The 25,374-nt window shown below is 44.5% G+C and overlaps 1 protein-coding gene across 3 annotated transcripts in view; it reads right to left on the bottom strand.

The window, feature by feature from the left end:
- slc25a16 (solute carrier family 25 member 16) overlaps positions 1-17,197 on the bottom strand; it is a 91,324-nt gene extending 74,127 nt beyond the window's left edge. The window contains exons 1-3 of one of the 3 annotated variants that reach the window (XM_052027374.1): positions 17,149-17,197; positions 5,243-5,344; positions 3,896-4,011 (exon numbers count right to left, since the gene is read on the bottom strand). In XM_052027374.1, the coding sequence (XP_051883334.1) occupies positions 3,896-3,986 (91 nt within the window). In that variant the 5' untranslated portion in view covers positions 3,987-4,011; positions 5,243-5,344; positions 17,149-17,197. Of the gene's footprint in view, positions 1-3,895; positions 4,012-5,242; positions 5,345-16,840; positions 16,853-17,148 lie in introns of those variants that run through there. The other 2 variants (XM_052027372.1, XM_052027373.1) reach the window with 2 other exon arrangements.
- Between the last annotated feature and the right edge of the window lie 8,177 nt (positions 17,198-25,374).

The raw sequence follows: 25,374 nt of genomic DNA, 5'->3' as shown, positions 1-25,374 counted from the left end.
CACCAGGTAAGTTATTGTTAAGGGTCAGACCTGTAAGACCTGGATTGGATTCCCCTGGACTGGATGGTAAGTAACTTCTCCTTGCTAGACTTTGAAGACCTGGAACGAATTCACCTGGACTGGAAGGTAAGTGACTGCCAGTGAACAGACTCAGAGAACAGACTCAAGGAAAAGCTCAGAGGGACAGCCCATGTCCCTCCGAGCTTTCCTTTCGATGCCCCTGTCTACATGACTTTTCAACATTGTAATTGCACCCACTTCTACCACTTCCTCTGGCAGCTCGTTCCATATACTCACCATCCTCTGTGTGAAAAAGTTGCCCCCTCAGTTTAAATCTGTGCCCTCCAGCTTCAGGCACCCCTACCCTGGGAAAAAGACTGTGACCATTCACCCTACCTATGCCCTTAATGATTTTTACCCCTCAGCTTGAGGAAAAGCCTCAGCCTATCCAGTCTCTCCTTATAACTCAAGCCCTCCAGTCCTGGTTACATCCTTATGAATCTTTTCTGCATCCTATCAAGCATAATGACATCCTTCCTATAAGCTAGGTGACCAGAACTGCACACAATAATCCAAGACTTCAGGAAGGGGAAGTCAGGAGAACACACACCAGTCTTGAGGGATCAGCAGTGGAAAGGGTGAGCAGCTTCAAGTTCCTAGGCATCAACATCTCGGAGGACCTATCCTGGACCCAATACATTGATGCAATCCGAAGAGGGCATGCCAGCGGCTCTACTTCATTAGGAGTTTGAGGAGATTTGGTATGACAAAGATTCTTGCGAATTTCTACAGGTGTGCGGTGGAGAGAATCCTGACTGGATGCATCACCGCCTGGTAAGGACGCTCCAACGCATAGGATCGCAAGACGCTACAGAGGGTTGTAGACTCAGCCAGCTCCATCATGGGCACAAGCACCCCCCCCCCCCACCCAACCATTGAGGGCATCTTCAAGAGGCAGTGCCTCAAGAAGGTGGCACCCATCATTAAGGACCCTCACCACCCAGGACATGCCCTCTTCACGTTACTACCATCAGGAAAGAGGTACAGGAGCCCAAAGACCCATACTCAACATTTCAGGAACAGCTTCTGCCCCACCGTCATCATATTTCTGAACAGTCCATGAACACTACCTCATTATTCCTCTTTTGCACTATTCATTTATTTTTGTAACTTATAGTAATTTTTATGTCTTTTTGTCTTGCACTGTATTACTGTCACAAAACAACATATGTCAGTGATAATAAACCTGATTCTGATGTGTGGTCTCACCAATGTCTTGTACAGTTGCAACATGATGTCCCAACTCTTGTACTCAAATGCCCTGACCGATGAAGGCAAGCATACCTAATGCCTTCTTCACCACCCTGTCTTCCTGTGTTACCACTTTCAGGGAACTACATACTTCTACTCCTAGGTCTCCCTGTTCTACAACACTCTCCAGGGCCCTGCCATTTACTGTGCAAGTCCTGCCTTGGTTTAACTTCCTAAAATGCAACACTTCACACTCGTCCGTATTAAATTCCATCTGCCATTCCTTTGCCCATTTTCCCAGTTGAACTACATCCTGTTGTAATCTTAGATAATCTCTTCACTGTCTATTACATCACTAATTTTGGTGTTATCTGCAAAGTCACTAACCATGCCAACTATATTCTTACCCAAATCATAAGTATAGATGACAAAAAACAGTGGATCCCTGGCCTCCAATCTGAAAAACAACCTCTCAGCTACCACTCTCTGATTCTTTCCACCAAGCCAATTTTGTATCCAATTTGCTAGCTCACCCTGGATCCCATGTGATCTACCCTTCTGGACCAGCTGACCTCTTGGGACCTTATCAAACCTTGTCCATGTAGACAATGTCTACCACCCTTCCTCTGTCAATCCTCTTGGGTCACATCTGACTCAAAACTCAATTCGTGAAACATGATTTCCCATGCACAAAGCAATGTTGACTAATCCTAACCAGACCTTGCTTTTGCAAATGCAGTTAATTCCGTCTCTCAGAAATACCCTCCAGTGACTTACCCAACACTGATGTTCGGCTCACTGGCCTGTAGTTCCCTGGCTTGTCCTTGCAACCCTTCTTAATTAAAGGCACAACATCAGCCACCCTCCAGTCTTTCAGTACCTCGCCCATGGCTAACAATGATACAAATATCTCTGCCAGGGCCCCAGCTACTCCAGATTCTAGCACCTGCAGAATCTCGTGTCTCTGCTCTTCCTTACTTTCCCACAATATCCTAGGATACACTTGGTCAGGCCCAGGGATTTATCCACCTTTATGTGCTTTAGGACCACAAGTAAAATTCTCTTTTGTAAAATTCAAATCAACTTAAGAACTTTATTCAGCATATGTAGCTGCATAGAGGCAGACATAAATAAATACTTTCACACAATTTTCTTACTTTTTGACAATTATCCAACCTCGTTTACCCCACCATACAAACTTTCTCACTGGTTTTCTGCCATCTGTTTTCAGATTTACTTTGGTCCTTTCTAGTCTACGCTTAACCTCCCATTCCCCTGCTGAACTAGTTTAAACTACCCCTAACATTATCATCAAGTCTGCCAATGTTTGTTTGTCCTGGCCCAGTATACTGTAATTAGCTGGGTGTGTCAAGTTCCTATTTTCCCTACACTGGTCTCAATGCCCCAGGAATCTAAAGCCAATACAATTTCTGTTACTACATATTCACCTGTCCTATCTTCCTATTTTTGTACTCACTGGTATTGGGAGTAATCCAAAGATTTCTACTTTCGAGATCTTGCTTCTTAATCTCATTCCCAACTCTCCAAAATGCGCCCACAGGACCTCTCTATTCAAAAGATCATTGACCTCCCCCTTCCAGAATTTTCTTCAAACACTCAGTGATATCTTCAACTCTGGCACCATGGAGACAGTGTATTATCCTGGAATGTGACAAAATAAATACTTGCATTCTCCCCTAACTATAGAATGCCATTTCACTTTTGCCCTCTTGACCTTTTGCCAACCTCCCCATGCAGCTGAAGCAAGGCATGTTCTTTTTCACTGCCATTCATCCACTCACATCTGCTCTGCCTAATTCATTTTTGCTGCATTTCTCTCTAGTCCATTTCCCTCTTCTCTCTCCCATCTAATCCCATTTTACCACTCCGTCTTCCAGATGCATCACAATTCCTGCAACTTTTCCAAGCTAATACCATTTCCCAGCTCATATCTCTGATTACCTTTATTTTCTTTGCTCTGCTTTCTCTTTAAATAAACCAAAAGCTACTCTTACCTCCTGCACAGACCATGTCAGAGAAAGATAAATCAAAGACTTTCTTAATGGTAAAAACATTAACAGAGAAGCAAAGAGATCTAGTTGTCAAGGGCACAAATCACTAAAAATTAATAAAAATACCATAGGGAGTTTTGGCATTTGTCTGAAGTAAGCTGGAACACCAGGGTCAAATTATATTAATTACTCTGGTCACTTGCAATCTGGAAAAGCATTTCACTTCTGGGCACTACTCGGACCTTCTTCAAGTTATGAGGACAGGTTACCTTAACTGAGATGTGAGAGACCAGAATATTGGGATTGTAATGCTAAGACACAAACCAATCAAGATATTTGTTCTACAGAATTCCTTCAATATTTTAAGTAAAGTGATCTCCTTTGGTAGAAGAATCCAAGAATTAGAACCAAGAAGTATTTCTTCTTCCTGCATGAAATCTGACATCCAAAACCTTACAGATGCAGCATTTTAAAGAACAATGTCAACCAACTTTTGTTGTGAGGATTTGAAATGACACAGAGCAATGGTGACTGAATAATGTTTTGCTGGAGCAGGTCGAGGGTTGACAGGCCTACTTATATTTCTCTGATAACTCTAAAGCCATGAACCATTTATTCAAAATTATAGTTACCTCCTGCTATGAAGGAGCGGAGCCAAAAATAGTTTTGATGAGCAGGAACATGAGGTTTGGTGTTGCCAGGAATGGATGCTTCAGTTGTCATGGCGAGTGTTTCAAGGACGTTTAAACTGCATTCCAAAACCAGAAAAGAAGTTAAGCAAAATTTATTTAACAACTAGATACTATGCAACTTATCACCACTGTTCCTTCATATTTTTGAACTAAAACCTTTATTAATTGGAACAGACTGATTTTTTTTTAATTTATTCATTTTCCAGGATCTGGGAATGACTGACAAGGCCAGCATTTCTTGCCTATTCATAGTTGCCCTTTAAGATGGTGGTATGCCCCAACCATGAACTTCTCGCGTCCTTCTGGTGAAGATACTCAGTAGATACCCACTGTAGTGTGAAGAAAGGAATTCCAGGATTTAAATCCAGCAAAGAAGAAATAGCAATGTACTTCTGAGGTGTATTATTTGAAGGGGAATGTTTAGGTGGGGTCTATGTGTGCCTGAAGCCTTTGTCCTATTTGATGGTAGAGGTCATGGGCTTGGGAGGTGCTTCAGAGAAGCCTCGGTGAATAACCGTGATGCATGTTATAGCCGATACACCCTGCAGCCACTGATACACACATACATGTAGTGTTGTGAGAATAGCTTGGTGTGATAGATGGGGTACCAACCAAGGAGACTGCTTTGTCCTGGATGGTATTGAGCTTCTTGAGATGCTGGAGCTGCATTCATGCAGGCAACTGGAGAATAATCCACAACACTTCTCTACTGTGCTTTGTAAATAATGGAACAGCTCGAGATGTTAGGGCACAAGTCACTCACAGCAGGATATCCAACCCCTGAATTGCTCTTGTAGCCATAGAATTTATGTAGTTGGTCAATGATGACCCCCAGGAAGTTGACGGTAAACAACTCTGCAATAGTAATGCCCCTGAATGTTATGGGAGATAGGTTGGCTCTCCCTTATTGGAAATTGCCTGTCAGTTTTGTGGCAACAATGGAAATGATAACTGCCACTTATCAGCCCATGCCTGAATGCTGTCTTCGTCATACTGCATGCAGACAAAGACAAATTCATTTGCTAAGGAGTTGCAGGTGGAATTGAACCTTGTGCAATCATCAACAAACATCCCCACATCTGGGCTTTGTGATACAAGGAAGATCATTGATGAAACAGAACAGGACAGTGGGTCCAGGCCTCATGGAGCTTCTGCAGTATTGTCCAGGGGCTGGAATGATTGAACTCGAACCATCAGTATTTTTCCCTTTGTGCCCACCTTTACTAGGGCTCTTTGAAGTCACACTCAATCACGTTCTGCTTAGATATCAAATTCAGTAACTCTCACCTCACCTCTGAAAACCAACATGGCCCTTAGTGAAGCCTTCGTCCTTCTTGATGATGGAGGTCGTGGGTTTGGGAGGTGCTTCGGAATAGCAACAGTGAATAACTGCAATAGATTTTATAAATGATGAGTAATTACTACTTAATTGCACTGTTGACGTTACCTTCCACCACTTTGCTGGTTGAGGGAAGAAAGAGTGAGTAGTAATTAGATGGATTGGATCTGTCCTTTTTTTTAATGAATAGGACATACTGGAGCAATTTTCCACATGGTTGGATAGATGCCAGTTTTGTAACTGTACAGGAACAGCTTGACTAGAGGCAAAGGTAGTTCTGCAGCTAGAATGACATATGGTCCCAAAGTCATCGTTGTATCCAATGTTCTCAGCCATTTCTTGATATTACATGGAATTAATTGAATTGTCTAATGACTGTTTTCTGTCATGATGGGAATCTCAGAAGGAGAAACAAACCCTTCAGCTCACCACGTCCATGTTGATCTTTTTTCCCATCTATTTTAATCCCATTAGCCTGCATTAGAACTGTATCCTGTGATGCATTGCCCATTTAACTGTTGCTCAAAATACCTCTTAAACGTGGTGATCATATCCGATTCCATTGCCTCTTCTGACAGCACATTCCAGATATCAAATAATCCCTGCGTAAGCAAACGTACCCCTCAGATTTCCTATAAAACCCCTTCCTCTCACCTTAAACCTATGCCCTCCTGTTTTGAATTACCCCTACCATGGGAAAAAGATCTTGACTAGCTACCATTTCCACCACCCACTGATTCATTCAAAACCCTAGAACATAGATCATAACGTCCTGGGAAGTTATCATCTTTATGTCCCATTAATTTCTCCAGTTCTAACTTTTCTAATAACACTAATTTCTTTGAACTTGTCATTCACTTTGGACCTGTTTCAAGGTCTTTTGTGTCTTCTTCTGTGAAGACCAACGTAAAATGTCTAATTTCTCTGCCAGTCCTTATCACTCAATGGAATTACTTCTGTTACAAGGAACAATAGTTTTACTCAATTTCTTTTATACATCTCCACAGAAATGTTTACTGTCTGCTTTTGTGTTCCTTGCAACACTACTCTTTTATTCTACTTTCACTGCCCTAATCAATGCCTTGGACCTCATTTACTTGAGTTCTGAAAATTTTCCAATTCTTGGGTTACATGATTTTTTTCTAATTTGTTCTCCAAATCCAGTGACTCCGGTGAGTAACCACAGTGTGTTTTGTAGATGGTGCAGACTGCAGCCACTGTGCACCAGTGGTGGAGGCACTGAGTGTTTAGGGAGGTGCATGGGGTGCTCCCTTCTCCCAAGATTAGGTTGTTCTTTAAATTGTGAAGAATAACAAACCCCAGGCTGCAAATAAGGCAAATCATCTTACAATTCTGGTGAAAGATCCCAGATCTGAAACATTAACTGCTTCTCTTTCCACAGGTCACCACAGATGATGCCTGATTTGCTGTTTCCAGAATTTTCTGTTTCTATTAAACCACCTTCAAATATCTCACAGCTCACTCCCAGGTACATGGATAGGAAAGGTTTTAGAGGGATATGGGCCAAATGCAGGCAAATGGTACTAGCTTACATGGGAATCTTGGCCAGCATGGACCAGTTGGGCCAAAAGGCCTGTTTCCATGCTGTATGACTTTATGATACCATGAATCCACATCTCTTTTCTCCTTTAAATGTAACCCTTTGACATAACTTTGCCTGCAGCTTTGATATATGTTTTAATGTTAAATGCTGTTTGTTGACGCAGTTGTGAAATTCTTTAGGATATTTACTATTTTAAGGTAACACATAAATGCTGAGAGAAAATGCAAAATAAACTAGAATTTTTTTGCCAGAAGGATAGGAAAACATAAAAAAACTAACAAAAATGCTGCTGAAATTATAAGTTGAGGCAAATTCCCATCAGGAGCAAAAGAATAAACAAATCCAAATGACAAAAGAAAAAGGCAAAGCAAAATAGGCTGCTAATAGTCATAGAGTTGTAGAGCACAGAAATGGGCCTTTCAGCACACCACATCCATGCTGATCTTTATGCCCATCATCTACCCTAAACGCATTTGCCCAAGTCAATATCTATGCCTTGCCTATTTAAAATGCCTCTTAAACATAGTTATGGTGTCTGATTCTAACACTTTCCAGATATAAGCAACTCTGTGTTTTAAAACAAACTTACCCCTCAGACCCCCTTTAATACTCTTTCCACTCACCGTAAACCTATGCCCTCTTGTTTTTGATACCCCAACCATGGGAAAAAGATTTTAACTATCAAAGATGATGTGTGGGGCAGGTTTTGATTTAAAACGTGCAGAGAGTGGTGGGTGCATGGAATACACTGCCATAGGTGGTGGTGGTGGTGGAAGCAGATACGATAGAGGCACTTAAGAGGTTCTTGGAAAGGCATATGAATATGCAGAGAATGAAGGGATATGGACCATGTGCTGACAGAAAGGATTAAGTGTCATTAGCTTAATTAGTATGGCACAACATCGTGGGCTGAAGGGCCTGTTCGTGTGCTGTACTGTTCTATGTATGTCTATGTATGTTCTATCTACCCCTCTCATGATCTTATACATTTCCATCAGGTCACCACTCTGCCTCCACTCCAAAGAAAGCAAGTCCAGCCTATCCAATCTCTCCCCATAACCCAAGTCCTCTAACCAGGCAACAACACCTCTGCACTCTCTCCAACACTAATATCACGTGAGAGGCCAATTACAAAATCAGAGGAGAAGTGCAAATTAAAATAAGAAAGGTGAAAAGGCCATGAGAAAAGATTAGCTCCAACATAAATGAGAATCCAAATGTGTTCTACAAGCTTATAAATAGTAAAAGAGCAGAACATGGAGGAGTGGGGCCTATAAAGGACAAAAATGAGAATCTGCACACGGATGCTGAGGGCACTGTCAAGGTGCTAAATCTGCCTTCAGCAGGGAAGACAGTACTCACTGGATGTTTAAAGTTGATACCAGTGAGATAATAGAAAAGTTGGCTGAACTTAAAGTAAGTAAATCACCAGGAATAATTGGGATACATCCTAGGATTTTGAGGGAAGTATGGAGGACATGGGAGGTGGAGCACTGACTATTATTGTTCAACACCTTTTTATTTACAGGGGTGGTGCCAAGGACTGGGGAGTACCAAACGTTACTCCCTCATTCAAAAATGGAGGAAAGTGGGTTTAATTAAGGCAAACCAGAGTGCTTTTAAAAGCATATTATGTTTAATCAATTTCAGAGAATTTTCAATGAGGTTATGCTTAGAGTTGATCAGGGTATTTTTGTCAATGTGGCAGAGACAGACCTCTGAAGACTTCTGATAAATAGAACAGCACAACACAAGAACAGGCGCTTTGCCCCATGATGTCTGTGCTGACCATGATGCAAACTTAAACTAATCACCTCAAAATGCACATGATCCATCTCCCTCCATTTCCTGCCTTGTTCAAGTATCTGTCTTAACACCTCTAAAACATCACTACCGTATCTGCTTCCACTATCCCCCAGCAGCGCGTTCCAGGCACCTACCACTCCATGTAAAACAAAAAGCTGCCTTGCACATCTCCTTTAAACTTTCTCCATCTACCTTAAAGCTGTGCCCTCTTGTCTATGACATTTGCACCCTGGGAAAAAAGACTCTAATTATCTATCGCTCTATGCCTCTCATGATTTTATATACAGGTATTTCTATCACGTCACCTCTAAGCCTCCAGTGCTCCAGAGAAAACAATCCAAGTTTGTCCAACCTGTCCTTATTGCTCTCTAATCCAGGCAACATCCTAAAAATGGGCCTGGATTCGAAGTCAGCTAAGTAAGAGACAAAAGAGGGCCAAGGTGAATAGGTTTTTTTTTGGATTGGAAGGCGGATAATTGTGGCATTCCCCAGGGATTAGTTGTGACCATTTCTTTTTATAAAAACCTACATTAATGCCCCCAGAATTGAGGAAGCATGGCACCATTCTAAGTTTGTGACCAATGGACTAGAAGGATACCAATATATTGCAAAAGGATACAATATATGGTGGAATGGGCAGACATATGGCAGATGAAGTTTAATGTGAAGACATGTGAGGTGATACATTTTTGCAGGAAGAATGAGGAGAAAATTTTGAATTAAGGTTTCAAAATGGGTGCAAAAGCAGTGGAACATGACGCTGTGTGTGCTAGGCTGAAGTTTTCAACTCTACTGTCTCTACTGGAGTTTTCAACTCTAGCCACCACATTATGGGAAGGATACGAAGGCATTAATGAGGGTCCACAGAATGGTCCCTGGGATGAAGCACTGCAATTATGGGGATATATGAGAGAGACTGGGACTATTTACTTTGGAGAAGGCTGAGTGGAGATGTGATGGAAGTGTATAAAACAATTAGGACTCTAGAAAGGATTGATAATTAAATGTTGTTCGCTTTAGTGAGGGGTAGTCAAGGATAGAGGTTTGAGGTACAAAATAAAAGGGAAGAGAATTAAGGAGAACTGAGGAAAAACCTTTTTATGCAGCAGGTCATTGGAATCTGGTATGTAATGTCTGTGGATGTGGTGAAGGATAGTCTTCAAGAGGGAACTGGACAAATATATGAGGAGGAAACGTGTAAAAGGTACAGAGAAAGGGCCAATAGATGGAACTAGGACAACATGGATATGGCAGGCCAAATGGCCACCTATGGTGCTGTAAACATTCTATAATTCTATAATGCAGGAATTGCAAGCAGACTGCAGTCATGTGAGGGTGCCCCAGCATTAATCAGGGTTGTCATATTTGACAGGGAGACTATGTGGCAATAACATTATTGCATAACCACCATCAGATGTTTGTATTAGGAAATGGAGTTAATAGGCAAAGTCCATCTGTAATGGGAAATTGATTGAAGTATACTGAAAGGATTGGGATTGAGATCCTGATTGACATAAATGCATTGTGCCAGTTGCAATGGAAGAAACCAAAGGTTAGTGCAAATTCTCTCAAATTACCACAACTTAAAATTGCATGCAGAGACCCACATTGTATAATTTCTGCTGGACCAATAACACCCTTTGGAGCCACTGCTGCTCCATGAAGTAGACAGAACATGCAACAGTACAGCACAGCAACAGGCTCTTCGGCCCATAATGCCGAACACAATCCCAAATTAAACTAAATCTTTTCTGCCTACACATGATCCAATTCCCTCCATTCCTTGCAAATTCAAATGCCTATCTAAGAGCCTCTTGAACACCACAATCGTATCTGCTTCCAACTCTACCCGGCAGCCCATTCCAACACATACTGTGTAAAAACAAAAATTTGCCCCGCACATCTCCCTTAAACTTCCCCCTTAAATGCAGTACCACCTCTGGTATTTGATAATTCTACCCTTGGAAAAAGATTCTGACTGTCTACCTACCTCTCATAATTTTATAATCTTCTATTAAGTCTTCCCTCAGTCTCCAACGCTCCAGAAAAAACAACCCAAATTTGTCTAACCTCTCCTTATAGCTCATACCCTCTAATCCAGGCAGCATCCTGGTAAATCTCTTCTGTACCCTTCCCAAAGCCTCCACACCCTTCTTGTAATGGGGTGACAAGAATTGCACACAATACTCCAAGTGTGGCCTAATCAAAATCTTATATAGGTGCAACAGGACTTCTTTACCTTTGCATGCCATAAACCTTGTTTACAAACCTATCACCTTGCACGGCCACTTTCAAGGAGCTATGGACTTGGACCTCAAGATCCCTCCGTACATCAATGCTGTTAACGGTCCTGCCATTTACTGTATATTTTCCCCTCACATTTGCCTTCCTAAGTGCAACACCTCCACCTGCCTTTTCTCCACCCATATCTGTAAATGATCTATATTTTGCTGTATCCTTTGACAAGCTTCTTCACTGTCCACAACTCCACAGATCTTTGTATCATCTGCAAACTCACTAACCCATCCATCTACATTTTCGTCCAAGTCAAAACAGATGTCCCAGCACTGATCCCTACAGAACTCCAGCCAGAATAACACCCATCCATCACTACCTTCTGTCTTCTATGGGCAAGCCAATTCTGAATCCAAACTATCAAGTCATTGTGGAGCCCATGCATACAATATATTAAAAAATGACAATGGTCCATCCTGAGCAGCTACATAACACATGACTCTCTGACCTACAGGCTGTTCCCAGGGACAGATACCAAGACAAACATCAACTGCTACTGGAAGATCATCAATGCATTTTGGTCTGCCCGAAACTTCTTATTATACTGGAAGACCAATGTGTCCATAAGTGAATACTGCAGCCTGACAGATTACAGGCTGTAGAAGTATGAGCAAAGGTGCAGATAACACAAAGGCTCTGTGGTGAAGGACTCTCTTGCCACTGGGCTGGGTCCTGTGTAACAGCCCAGCAAACACTTGAGTATATTAGTGGCATTGACATTTTGTACATATAATATATAGACTGGACAACACTACAAATGCAAAGAAAGCCATATTCCATTTTGTATTTCTTGGTCATATTTTTCACGAAAAAAAATTAGATGAAAAAGTGGCTAGAAGTCTCAGTGGACATAATTAAAAGGTAGAGCCATAGATTCATACAGCACAGAAACAGGCCCTTTTGCCCACCATGTTCACGCCAAAATTGTTTGCCCATCAACACTGATCCCATTTTCCTGCAATGAGGACTATACCTTGCCTATTTAAGTGTCTGTCTAAATGCCTCTTAAACATAGTAATTGTATCTGCTTCTAGCACCTCCTTTGGCAGTGCATTCCAGTGCATTTTACTTTCTGTGTAAATAAAAAATACCCCTCAGATCCCTATTAAAAGTCCTTCTTCTCATCTTAAACCTATGCCCCCTTGTTTTTGATGCCCCTGCCATGGGAAAAAGATATTGACTATCAACCCTACCAATGCCTCCCACAATATTACATTTTTCTATCAGGTCACCTCTGAACCTCCTTTGCTCCAGGGAAAACAAGTCCAGCCGATCCAATCTCTCCCCATAACTAAAGTTCTCCAATCCAGGCAACATCTTGGCAAATCTCCTCTGCACTATCTCCAGTGCAATCATATCTCCCCTATAGTGTGTCAAACAGAACTGCACATAATACTCCAAGTGTGGTCTAACCAACATTTTGTAAAGGTGCAACATAACTGCCCCAATTTGTAAATTCAATGCCCTGACCTATGAAGGCAAGCATGCTATATGCCTTCTTCATCACCCTATTCATCTGTGTGCCATTGTCAGACAACTGTGGACTTGAACCCCTAGGTCTCTCTGTTCATCAACATCCCTTAGTGCCCCACCATTGGCTGTACAGGTCCTCCCCAGGTTACAGCCCATACATACGAACCAGAGTTTGGGAGACCAGCGGGATGGATTTGCCAACTGCTGCGTGGCTGCAGACATCTTCTGCTGCCAGGGAACTTGGTTCACAGCTGCATTACCTAGACAGGCTATGAACAGTTCACAGGAACGGAACCTGTCGTAACCTGGGGAGGACCAATACATGTCCTACCCTTTACTGACTTCCCAAAATTGATCACTTTGGATTTATCAGGATTAAATTCCATCTGCCAATGCTCCAGACAACTTTTCATCTGATCTAAGTCCTGTTGTAGCCTTAGACAACCCTCCGTGCTATCCACAGAACACCAAATTTCGTGTCTTAAACCATATCTCCTGCACACACCCAAATCATTAATATATACTATAAACAGCTATTATAGACATCCAAAACAAAAGATATCCTTCTAACACTACCCTCTGCCTCCCATGACCAACCAATTTTGGATCCAATTAGCTAGCTCACCTTGGATCATTATATTGCCACCAACTCAGATAAATGCAGTGGATGAATCTGGAGAAATTCAGGGATGAAGATGAGAGTTGTTAATATTTTAAAAGTAATGCACAACCAACTCAGATTTATGTCTGCACTTTAAGCAGCAGTTAACTGGTGTCAACACATCTCTATCTTACTTTTATGATAAATCAACTGACATTTCAGTGAATAAAGTTCTTTGTACACATTAAATCTTCTTCTTAGGCAGTCCCTTAGGAATGAGGTTGGCTTGCTTCCATTCTGGTTTTGTGGGAACAACGGATTCTTCAACAGGTGGAGCAGAACTTTCAGGGTAGTGCTTCTGCCACTTGTTTGTGCAGCCAATGCATGGACTTGGAGTTTTCAATACCATTCTGAATGCTCCTGATCCATTTTAAACAGTCATGGGCCAGAGATTTCCAGGAGTCAGTGAGCATGTTGATTGCCCACTGAAGGAGGCATTTAACATATCCTTCAAATATTTTTTCTCTGTATACTTGGTAATCTCTTCAATGGCATCAACCAGAAATTTATCAATATATTCCGCAAAACACACACACACACAAACATACATATGATGCATTAGATGGTAAGTTGCCACTTAAGGGGATTGCACTTAACTCCATTGGGTAGCCTGATCATACATTTGATGCACAGAAGCCGCTTACCCAAAGCACAAACAGTTAAACAATGAAGCCAACTTCCTCTGCTTGAAATTAAAGCAGTCAACAAAATTTTGCAGTTGGAATCAGAAACACATTGCACTTATTCCATGACCAGGACAAACAGTGAGATGAAAATGCTCAGTTTGGATTTGTACACCTCCAATATCTATCCATCTATTACCTAATGTAGACTTTGGAAGTATTTTCTACAAAAGCAGGTGTAAGGACACTACCTGCTATTACTAAGGACACGGTTACCACCAGGTACTTCTATTTCATAAAGTTACTGCTCATCCAGGATCAAATCTGATTTCCACCATCATTAGCTATGTTGATGGAACTAGAGATCTTAGGACCAAAGGTCACAAGAGTCAAACGGCATGAAAACAGACCCAAGTTCACACCAGTCAGTAGATCCCCGTTTATACCACAGGCAGTTCCCAGTTACGACAGGGTTCTGTTCCTGAGGACAGAAGGAGGCCTTAAAGGGTATTAAGGAGGATAAATCCCCAGGGCATGACCTGGTGCATTCACGGACCATGTTGGAAGCTAGAGAAGAAATTGTGGAGGCCCTTGCAGAGATTTTTGCTTCATCTCTGGCCACAGGTGAGATTCCAGAGAATGGGAGAGTGGCTAATATGGTACCATTGTTTAAAAGGAGTAGCAAAAACAAGCCAGGAAACTACTGGCTGGTGAGTCTCACATTGGTGGTGGGTGTATCGAGGAGATTCTGAGGGACAGGGTCTGATTCAGGACAATCAGCATGGCTTTGTGTGTAGGAAGTCGGGTTTGACAAATCTCTCAGAGTTCTTCTAGAAGGTAACCAAGATGGTAAATGAGGTTAGGGCAGTGGATGTTGTCTTTGGCAAGGCCTTTGACAAGGTCCCTCATGGCAGGCTAGCCTGGGAGGTTACATCACATGGGATCCAGGGGAAGATAGCGGATTGGATTCATAATTGGCTCAGCCGCAGGATGCAGAGGGTGATAGTCGAGGGTTCTTTCTCAGACTTGAGGCCTGTGTCTAGTGGTATGCCACAGGGGTCGGTGTTGGGTCCTTTGTCATTTATAATTTATACAAACGATTTGGACGTGAATGTACAAAACATGGTAAGTTTGCGGATGATACTAAAATACAGGGTGATCTTGATGAGCTGGATATGTAGGCAGGGGACTGGCAAATGGCTTTCAATCCAGATAAATGTGAGGTATTGCATTTTGGGAGATCAAGCTAGGGTAGGACTTATACAGTGAAAAGCAGCATCCTGTGGAGCGTCATGGAACAGAGGGACCTAGAAGTTCAAGAGAATAGTTTGCTGAAAGCAGCGTCACAGATAGATAGGATGGTGAAGGCGACGTTTGGCACGTTGGCCTTCATCAGTCAGGGCACTGAGTGTAGGAGTTGGGAAGTTAGGCTGCAGTTATACAAGACATTGGTAAGGCCACATTTGGGGTAATGTATACAGTTTTGGTCACCCTGTTACAGGAAAGATGTTATTAAATTAGAATGAGTGCAGAAAATATTTACCAGGATATTGCCTGGACTTGTGGGGTCCTGAGTTACAAGTAGAAGTTGCGTAGATTAGGACTTTATTCCCTGGAATATAGGAGATTGAGGTATAAAAGATCATGAGGGGCATAGATAAGGTGGATGGTAGCAGTCTTTTTCCCAGGGAGAAAATGCTAAATAAAAGGGTATAGGTCTAAGATCAGAGGCGAGAGATTTAAAAGGGACATCAGGGGTGGCAACTTCACACAGAGGGTGGTGCGTATTTGGAATGAGCTGCCAGAAATAGTGGTTGAGGCGGACACATTAGCAAACATTTAAAAACCATCTAGATAATACACGGATAAGAGAGGTTAAGCAGGTTATGAGCCAAACGCAAGCAGATGGGACTAGCTCGCTGGACAACACAGTCAGCATGGTCGAGTTGGGCTGAAGGGCCTGTTTCCATACTGTATGACTCTGACAGTGTAAATGGACAGGTATATGGATGACAAATATATTGATGGGCCAAGTGCTGGGAAATGGGATTAGCTTGAATATACATCTTGGCCAGCATGGACACATATGGGCTGATAGGCCTTTTTCAGTGCTGTACAACTCCATGACTACAAGTCTAAATGTTCATAACCCGAACCGTTCGTAAGTCAGAAATAAACAAAAACAATGTGTGGGAGAGAATCACAGATATAGCTGTGACGGGAGCACAAGCAGGAGCAAGAATGGCCACCAGGCAGCCTCAGTGAATGAATCTGCTTAGTGCTCCCAGCTCTGCTCTGCTCGACCAAATCCAACCCCCAATTGTTGCAACTTGGGGCTGGGGAGGGGTGGGCTGAGAAGGCACACAGAGATGCTCTATTCCCACCTGGCAGCCAGTAAATCCATCCCCATCCATTCCACTGGTCTCGCAAAAACTCATTCACATGTACAGGGTGTCCACAAGTCAGGATTTCATAACCTGGGGAGAACCTGGAGTCTCATTTTATTCTCCCCATGTTCCCATCAACTCTCCTGGATTCTTCTACTCACCTGCATACTAGGGAACAATTTACAGTGGCTAACTAATCTACCAACCCACACGAATTTGAGATGTGGAAGGAAACTGGAGGATCCAGAGGAACCCATGGGATCACTTGCAGAATATGCAAACTCCACAGCACTGGTGGGAGTGAGCTCTTTTAGCTGCGCCACTGTGTCGCCCCCAAGGTGGCGCCATTAAGCCACCTGTGAAGGAACTTCCACTCAATTTCTCTATGTCCTATAGAAACGCTTGAAGCATACTGGAAGGTTACGTCTCCATACAGAATTGGAAAATAAACAACTTGAAAGGATTCTGCACCGAGGTGTACAAATATGCAGATGCTGCTGTTAATGATGACATTGGATGCAATGAGAATCTTTGCATACATAATCACGAGCTCCAGGCAATTGAACCAAAAATCGAATCCCACTGTTATCTACAGAGTGGTATGGATAATATTTAATCTGCAACATTTACGTATTCCACTATCCCAATTCGTCATCAAGTAACAAGATAATGAACATATTTAGTCGCAGAAACTTTATATAGGCGTTATCGGGGTTGTTGAAGACTGGGCTACAAACCATTTAGTTCCAAATAAGTCTCCCCGCTGTCTTGCACCTTTGCACCACCCTCCGCGCTCCAGAGAGGTCACTTCGCCCGCCCCGGGATCACTCGCACGCAGTCTCCTCCCCCCGCTCCAACTCTTGCCATTCCCCCACCGCCGTTGCTCATCCACTTCCTTCACCACTTACCCCACCCACGCAGCTCTATCTGCAGCTACGGTTTGCCCCGCTTCCCTCCCACCCACAAACTCCGCTGCCATTTACTTGCGGTCCCACCGCCGCCCCCCTGCTCGTTCCCCTCGATTTTGGCCTCGCTCGAAACCCACCTCACAGCTCCCGTCCACCAGGGAGAGCCGCGACATCCGGGCTGCCGCGCATGCTCCGACGCAACGGCCCATCAATCACCGGAGTAAATGACGGGGCTGCTGCGCCCTGTGACTGGCGGGCAGGTAGTGTTCCTGCAGAGATAGAGTCAACGTCTTCGGTCAATGACCGGCTCAAAGGCATTCACCCGAAACAACGTTTTGCACAAACACTTTCGGTCCCTCTGGATGTTTCCATCATTTACATTTTTTCCACAATCATTGGCGCAAAAAGCATGCACTCTGATTCTCTGCCTCTCAATTCTTAGGGTGGAAATGTTAAAGACCAGAGGGCATAGGTTTGAGGTGAGAGGGGGAAAGTCTAAAGAAGTCACAAGAAATTCTGCAGATGCTGGAATCTAAAGCAATACACAAAAAGTGCTGGAGGAACTCAGCAGGTCAGGCAGCATCCATGGAGGGAAATAGTCGACGTTTCGGGCCGAGACCCTTCGTCAGGACTTAAGTCTAAAGCAGATGTGCGAGGCAAGTTTTTTTATACAGAGGGTGGGAGATGCCTGGAACGTGCTGCCGAGGGAGGTGGTAGAAGCAAGTACTATAGCAACATTTAAGAGGCATTGAGGACATGCACAGGCAGGGAATAGTGGGATACTGACCTTGTTCTAAGGGAGTTGGGTTGCGGGATACCTAAGGTTCAGGGAGAAGACTGTGGTTAGGGGACTTTTGGAATTGACAAGACTGGGTGCGAGTTCAAAGAGAACCAGAGAACAGGGAGATCTGGTGAATAGAGTTGGGGGAGATGGGAATTTGAAAACCCTGGGAAGAGAGGTCTGTCACAACCTTGAGATCAGAGCGGCCTGCTGTACTCCCCAGCAATCCCAGATGTCTTTTGCTTCTCCACATCACCATCAGTTCGTGTCCTTTGCTTTCACTACAGTGGAGCTTCAGCTTCATCCCTCAATCCGCCTGTGCTCCCCCATATTATTTCATCACCTATTATCTTACAGGTGTTGGCCAGCTCAGGTGATGAATATTGAAGTTCTTCCCCCAAGGGAACAATGCACAATATTCAATTCCATTCACAACTCTTCAGTAAATAAAACAGCCCTCAGCAGCAAGATCTCAACAATATTCAGATATGGGCTGATAAGTGACAGTTAATATTCATGCTACAGAAGTGCCAGACAATGACCATTTCCAACAAGAGAATTCAGTGCCATTCATGAGTTCATCACCCATTCTTGGCTGCAACTGAACTGGACCGGCTACATAAATAATGTGACTACAAGAGCTAGTCAGAGGCCAAGCATCCTGCAGTGAGCCCTTCTAGCATCTACAATGCACAAATCACAAGTACTTTGGAACCCATTTGTCTGGGTGAGTCCAGCTCCAACAACTCTCAAGAAGCTCAATGCAATCCAGGACAAAGCAGCCTGCTTGATCAGCATTCCCTCCATTTCTCTAAATATTTATTTCCTCTACCACTAGCATTGAATGTTTGTACCATCTACAAAATTTGCTGGTTACTCAGCCAGGCTAGTCTGACCACACTCCTCAACCTGCAACTTGAAAGACAAAGGGAACATCACCCTTTGGAAATATATTGACACTCTTTCATTGTCACAGAATTAAGTCCTGAAACGTCCCACCCAACAGCAAAGTGGATTGCAGTAGTTCAAGAAGGCAGCTCACCACCAATTAGGGAGGAGAAATAAAAACTAAATTTCCCAGAAAATGTAAACAATCTTTTCAAAGAGTTCATCTTCAAATCTCAGAGAAGAAGGAGCCTCCTTCTGAGACCCCAACATCAAATATGTCAGTCTTTAGCCAGGTCAATACAATGACACTTACCACTCTCTGTGGGCAAGTTTTTTGCACAAAGGTGCCTGGAACGCGCTGCCAGGGATGGTAGTAAAAGCAGATCTGATAGTGGTGTTCAAGAAGCTTTTAGATAGGTACATGAATATGTATGGCATGGAGGGAAATGTATTATGTGCAGGCAAAAGGGATTAGTTTAATTTGGCATCATGCTTGGCACAGAAATTGTGGGCTGAAGGGCTGTTCCTGTGCTGTATTGGTATTGGTTTATTATTGTAATTTGTACCGAGATACAGTGAAAAACTTGTCTTGCATACCGATTGTACAGGTCAATTCATTACACAGTCCAGTTACATTGAGTTAGTACGGAGTGCATTGAGGTAGGACAGGTAGCCAGGGAAAGAGGGAACTCAACAGAGATTTTGCATCTTTGTTAGCCACAGGTGAGGTGCTAGTGACTGGATGATAGCTAATATTGTTCTTATATTTAAGAAAGACAGCAAGGATATGCCAGGTAACTGCAGGCCAGCCTTATGTCATTTGTGGGAAATCATTAGAGAAAATCCTCAGGGGTAGGATATATATAGACTTGGAAAGGCAGGACTGATCAGGGGACGTCAGCATGGTTTTTTGCAGGAGAAATTGTGCCTCACTAATTTGAGTTTTTTGATGATGCAAGTAAGAAGATTGATAAAGACAGGGTGGTAGTCATTGTAAGCCATTTAACAAGGTCCCGCATGGTAGCCTGGTCCAGAAGGTTAAGGGATATGGGAACCAAGAAGAGCTAGATAATTGTATCCAAACTTGGCTTGGTGACAGGAGACAGGGGATGGTGGTGGAAGGATGCTTTAGGTTTGGAAGTCCAGTGGTGTACCACAGGAATCGGTGCTCTGATCCTTGTTGTTTCTGACTTGTATGATTTTGGATGTGAATGTATTAAGTATGATCAGTAACACTAAAGTTGGTAATGTTGCAGATAGCGAGGATGGTTGTCTAAGGCTACAGCAGACTATAGATCAGATAGAAAGTTGGGTGGAACATTGGCAGACAGAATTTAATCCAACAAGTGTGAGGTGATGCATTTTGGGAAGTCAAATAGGGGTAGGATACATATAGTAAATGGAAGGTGAGGAATGCTAATGAACATTCATTAGCATGGACCTTGGGGTTTAAATCCATAATTCCCTGAAAGAGGTAAGATGAGTAGAAAGAGTCGTAAAGAAGGAAATATGGAATGCTTGCCTTCATAGGTCAGGGCATGGAATATAATAGTTGGAACATTATGTTGTAACTTTACAAAACACTGTTTAGACTGAACTTGGGAGCATTGTGTGGAGACCTTGTCACCACACTATAGAAATGATGTGATTGCACTGGAGAAAGTGCAAAGGAGATTCATCAGGATGCTGCCTGGTTTGGAAGACTTTAGTAATGGTAGGAGATTGGATAGTCTGGCCTTGTTTTTCCTGGAGTGAAGGAGGCTGAGCAGTGACCTGAAAGAGGTATATAAAATTATAAGAAGCCTAGATAAGGAAGATAGTCAGAATCTTTTTCCCATGACAAAGGTATCAAAAACAATAAGACATAGGTTTGAGTTGACAGGAAGGAGCTTTAAAGGGAATTTCAGGGGAAATTTTTTTTATGCAGAGAAGTTGGCGGAATCAGATATGGGGGTCCCCACTTTACATCACCGCACTGTATGTTGTTTCGCATTTACATCACCAACAAACTGAGGACATTTTCGGTACACAATGTTGTGCACTTATATCACCACAAATCATGCATTGTTTCCTAAGCTTTGTCATCACATCAGTCAAATCTCCCATGCCTGTCTAATTACTAAATGACATCCCTCCACCATCCACTGACTTAACAACCTGTCCCAACATCCTCTGTGATGATGCTTCCTCCCACGTTGACTGCAGTGGTTAACACATTTGTTTGCTCGTTATGTTTTTTAATCACAATATTTAAGTGCAATAATTGCAAGTGTAAATCAAGCAATAATATAGCAAAAGGTGAGGAAAAGCAGATAGACCCAAGAAACAGCACGTGTCATTTTTTGGCTATTAAATTGGAAATTATAAGTTGACATAAAAGTGGTGAAAATTTATGTGCATTGAACATATCCCTGACAAAAGTGTGTTCCATAGTAAGCAAGGCAGAAAAGATACAAGATTGTATCAGGGTTGCACTAAAACATTCTGAAGTGAAAATAACACAATAAGACAAAGAAGTGTGATCATCAATAAAATGGAACCGATGCTTGTGGTGTGAATCGAGGATCTCAACAACCAAAACAAGCTGCTTAGCTTAGCCCTCACTCAAGAGGAAGTCTTAAGTCGACATGCAGACTTATTGAAGCAGATGGGAGTGGAGGAATGAAGAGTATGTGTGTGATGAAACAGTGTTAAAGGAACCTGCTTTGTACTGGACTTGCAGAGCGGGGAAGTATTTGATGTAGAAAATTGTTACAAATTTGATATATCCTAAATTAGATGAGCAGAAATGTGCAGACATTGGGGAGTGCTTTATTACTGGTATGGTCATGCACTCTATCCTTCGGTGCCAAGTTCGTCCTCACTAATGTCAACATTAACAGTCAGTTGTTAAAGGAGAAACCTTCAACGTATGAACTGCCTGGAAGAAGGTGGGGGAATATTATAGCTTAGTGTTTCATAATAAAGACTGATTTTTTTTTTTCTACAGTGAATGTGTAGCGTTTTGCAGGTGGTTTCTTGCCTGCTGTTTAGCACAGTCACTTTGTGCCTTACTCATTATTCATGTCTAGTGGTTGAAACGCCTGAAGCAGATTCCCTTCCCTGGGAGTAGATTCTGTTGGAATGGAGGAGGTTGGGAAAGCCATTGGACCGTGGCTGATCCATACATTAAATCTAGTTGCCATCCTTGCTTCCCTGTCCCCCAATCCCATTCATAACAAAAGAAAGTCCTCGCTTGACTCCAGGCATCCATTATTGGGGGTAGGAATGGAGCCATTCTACCCCTTGTGTTCCTGAGTGCTGGCAAAGATACGGTGAATACACTCAAACTTTTTCCCAAGAAGAACTCGATGGTGAGAGGGGAAGGATGAAACATAAGGGGCAACTTTTTTACACAAAGGGTATTACTTATAATGGAATGAACTGCCAGAGGAAGTGGTTGAGGCAGGTACAATAACAACTTTTAAATGACCTTCAATACAGTTCTATACCAATTCTACACAAATCCCATCAACTCCTGTGAAGTTTGTACTTAGCTCACAAACCTGCACTTAATTGGGCTGTATGAGGAAACCGGAGAGCCCAGGGAAAACCCACACAGTCTCACCTGCAAACTCCGCACAGACAATACCTGAGGACAGAAGCAAACCCAGGTCACTGGAGCTATGAGGCATCAGTTCTACTAGATGTGCCACTGTGCCATCCACCACCTTCTCAGTATAATTAGGGATGGACAATAAATGCTGGTCAGTGGCCAATTAGATGAACAGTAGAAAAGTTTAATGTTTAAATCGAGTTATTCATCCAGGACAATTGTGCCTTTCTGTATGGTGTGGAACGAAATAGTAATAAGGTGTGGCGACTCACCGTCTAGTCGGGCGAACCGGCTCGGCAGTCGGGTCGCGCGGCGTCGGAGCGACGAGGCCCAAGATGGCGGCGGGCCTCGTCTTTCCGAACGACGGGGAGAACCCGCGCGCGGGAAAGTCCTGATGACGTAGGACTTACGTCATTGCCGGTTGTTTTGGCCGGGAACATTCTCCCTTAAAGGGCCCGCGCAAGGCGGGAAAATAAACCAGTTCTGTTTGGCAATCCTCCGAGTAGAGTCTTGTTTTATTCCGCGGTAGCAACCGCTACATTGGTGACCCCGACGGTCCAAACGGCTTTTGGACCCGCGAAATGGACGACAGCCAACGCAGTGGCCCTCAAGCTGCTCACCTTTTGGTCACTTCGGCCCAGCGTCTGGTTTGACCAGGCCGAAGCGCAATTCCACCTTCGGCAGATCACCTCCGACTCCATGAAGTACTACCATGTGGTTAGCTCTCTGGACCAGGAGACAGCCGCCCAGGTTGGAGACTTCATCCAGTCGCCTCCGGAGGAAGATAAGTACCCGGCTTTCAAAGACCTTTTGATCCGGACCTTCGGCCTCTCCCGTTGTGAGCGCGCCGCCCGCCTGCTTCATCTGGATGGCCTGGGGGACAGATCCCCATCCGCCCTAATGAATGAGATGCTGGCATTGGCCGAGGGTCACAAGCCATGCCTGATGTTCGAACAGGCCTTCCTCGAACAGCTCCCCAATGACATCCACGTTGTTAGCTGACGCCGACTTCAGCAACCCCCGTGAGGTGGCCGCCCGGGCAGATGTCCTGTGGAGGGCCAAGCGCGAGAGCAGTTCGTCCGTCCGTCAAATCACCAAGCCGCGAGCCCAACGCCCGCCTCGCCCGGCCCCAGCAACCGAGCAGCCACGCCCCAGGAACGCAGACGACGACACAGGTGACCAGCTGTGCTTCTACCATCAGAGGTGGGGTGCAGAGGCCCGTCGATGCCGCCCACCCTGCAAGTTTCAGGGAAACGCCAGGGCCAGCCGCCGCTGATGGCTACGGCGGCTGGCCGCCGACAGAGCCTCCTCTTCGTTCAGGACAAGAAATCTGGACGGCGTTTCCTTGTTGATACTGGAGCGGAGGTCAGTATTTTGCCCCCGACAGGCTGCGACATTCGTGACAGGCCACCAGGTCCTCTACTCAATGCTGCCAACGGTACAACGATACAGTCTTTCGGCACCCGTATGCTTCAATTACACTTTGGCGGCAGCTGTTTTACCTGGACCTTTACCCTTGCCACCGTCGCCCGACCACTCCTAGGAGCCGATTTCCTTCGGGCCCACAACCTGTTAGTCGACCTGCGAAGGAAGCGGTTAGTCCACTCTAGCACTCTCCGGACCTATCCCCTGGGAGAAATCAGCCCACCAGCCCCGCGCCTGGACTCCATTTCCCTTTCTGGCGACGATTTCGCCAAGCTCCTAGCCGAATTCCCATCGATTTTGGCACCTTCGTTTACAAATTCTAGGCCCATACACGGGGTACGACACCACATCATTACCACAGGGCCACCCCTTCATGCCCGTGCACGACGATTACCTCCAGACAAGCTCTGCCTGGCAAAGGAAGAGTTCCATCACATGGAGGAGCTGGGGATTGTTCGCAGGTCAGACAGCCCCTGGGCCTCCCCCCTGCACATGGTCCCCAAAGCCACCGGAGGGTGGAGGCCCTGCGGCGACTACCGCAGGCTGAATGACGCCACCACCCCGGACCGCTATCCCGTCCCTCACATCCAGGACTTCGCAGCGAACTTACACGGGGCCCGCATCTTTTCCAAAGTGGACCTCGTTAGCGGATACCACCAAATCCCGGTCCATCCGGATGACGTCCCCAAAACTGTGATTATCACCCCATTCGGCCTGTTCGAATTCCTTCGGATGCCGCTCGGCCTTAAGAACGCCGCGCAGACCTTCCAGCGGCTGATGGATGCGGTAGGCCGAGACCTGGACTTCGTGTTCATTTACTTGGACGACATACTGATCGCCAGCCGTAACCGCCAGGAACACCTTTCCCACCTCCGCCAGCTGTATTCCCGCCTCCGCGATTTCGGCCTCACGATCAACCCGTCCAAGTGCCAATTCGGACTTGACTCTATAGATTTCCTCGGCCACAAAATCACCAGCAACGGAGCAACACCCCTACCCGCCAAGGTGGATGCTATCCGCCATTTTGCCCGCCCCGACACAGTCAAAGGCCTACAGGAATTCCTTGGGATGGTCAACTTTTACCATCGTTTCATCCCTGCAGCAGCCCGTATCATGCGCCCTCTGTTCTCGCTGCTGGCTGGTAAGGGCAAGGACATCACCTGGACTGACGAGGCTGCGGCTGCCTTCGTTAAGGCCAAAGACACCCTGGCAGATGCCACGATGCTGGTACGCCCCAGGACTGACGTCCCGACTGCCCTCACGGTAGACGTGTCCAACACCGCGGTAGGTGGGGTACTGGAACAGCTACTCGAAGGCTGCTGGCAACCCTTGGCATTTTTCAGCAAGCACCTTAGACCGCCCGAACTGAAGTACAGCGCTTTTGATCGGGAACTTCTAGCGCTGTATCTGGCGGTCCGGCATTTCCAATACTTTCTAGAAGGCAGGCCTTTCACCGCTTTCACCGATCATAAGCCTCTGTCCTTTGCCTTCTCCAAAGTCTCCGATCCCTGGTCAGCTCGTCAGCAGAGACATTTATCCTACATTTCCGAGTTCACAACTGACATTCAACATGTCTCCGGAAAGGATAATGTTGTTGCTGATGCACTTTCCAGACCAACCATCCACAACCTATCCTTGGGTGTCGACTACACGGCCCTAGCTGACGCACAGCAA

This window comes from Pristis pectinata, chromosome 12 (genome assembly GCF_009764475.1).
Source record: "Pristis pectinata isolate sPriPec2 chromosome 12, sPriPec2.1.pri, whole genome shotgun sequence".
Classification (NCBI taxonomy): domain Eukaryota; kingdom Metazoa; phylum Chordata; class Chondrichthyes; order Rhinopristiformes; family Pristidae; genus Pristis; species Pristis pectinata.
This window is presented reverse-complemented; position numbering and strand designations above follow the sequence as displayed.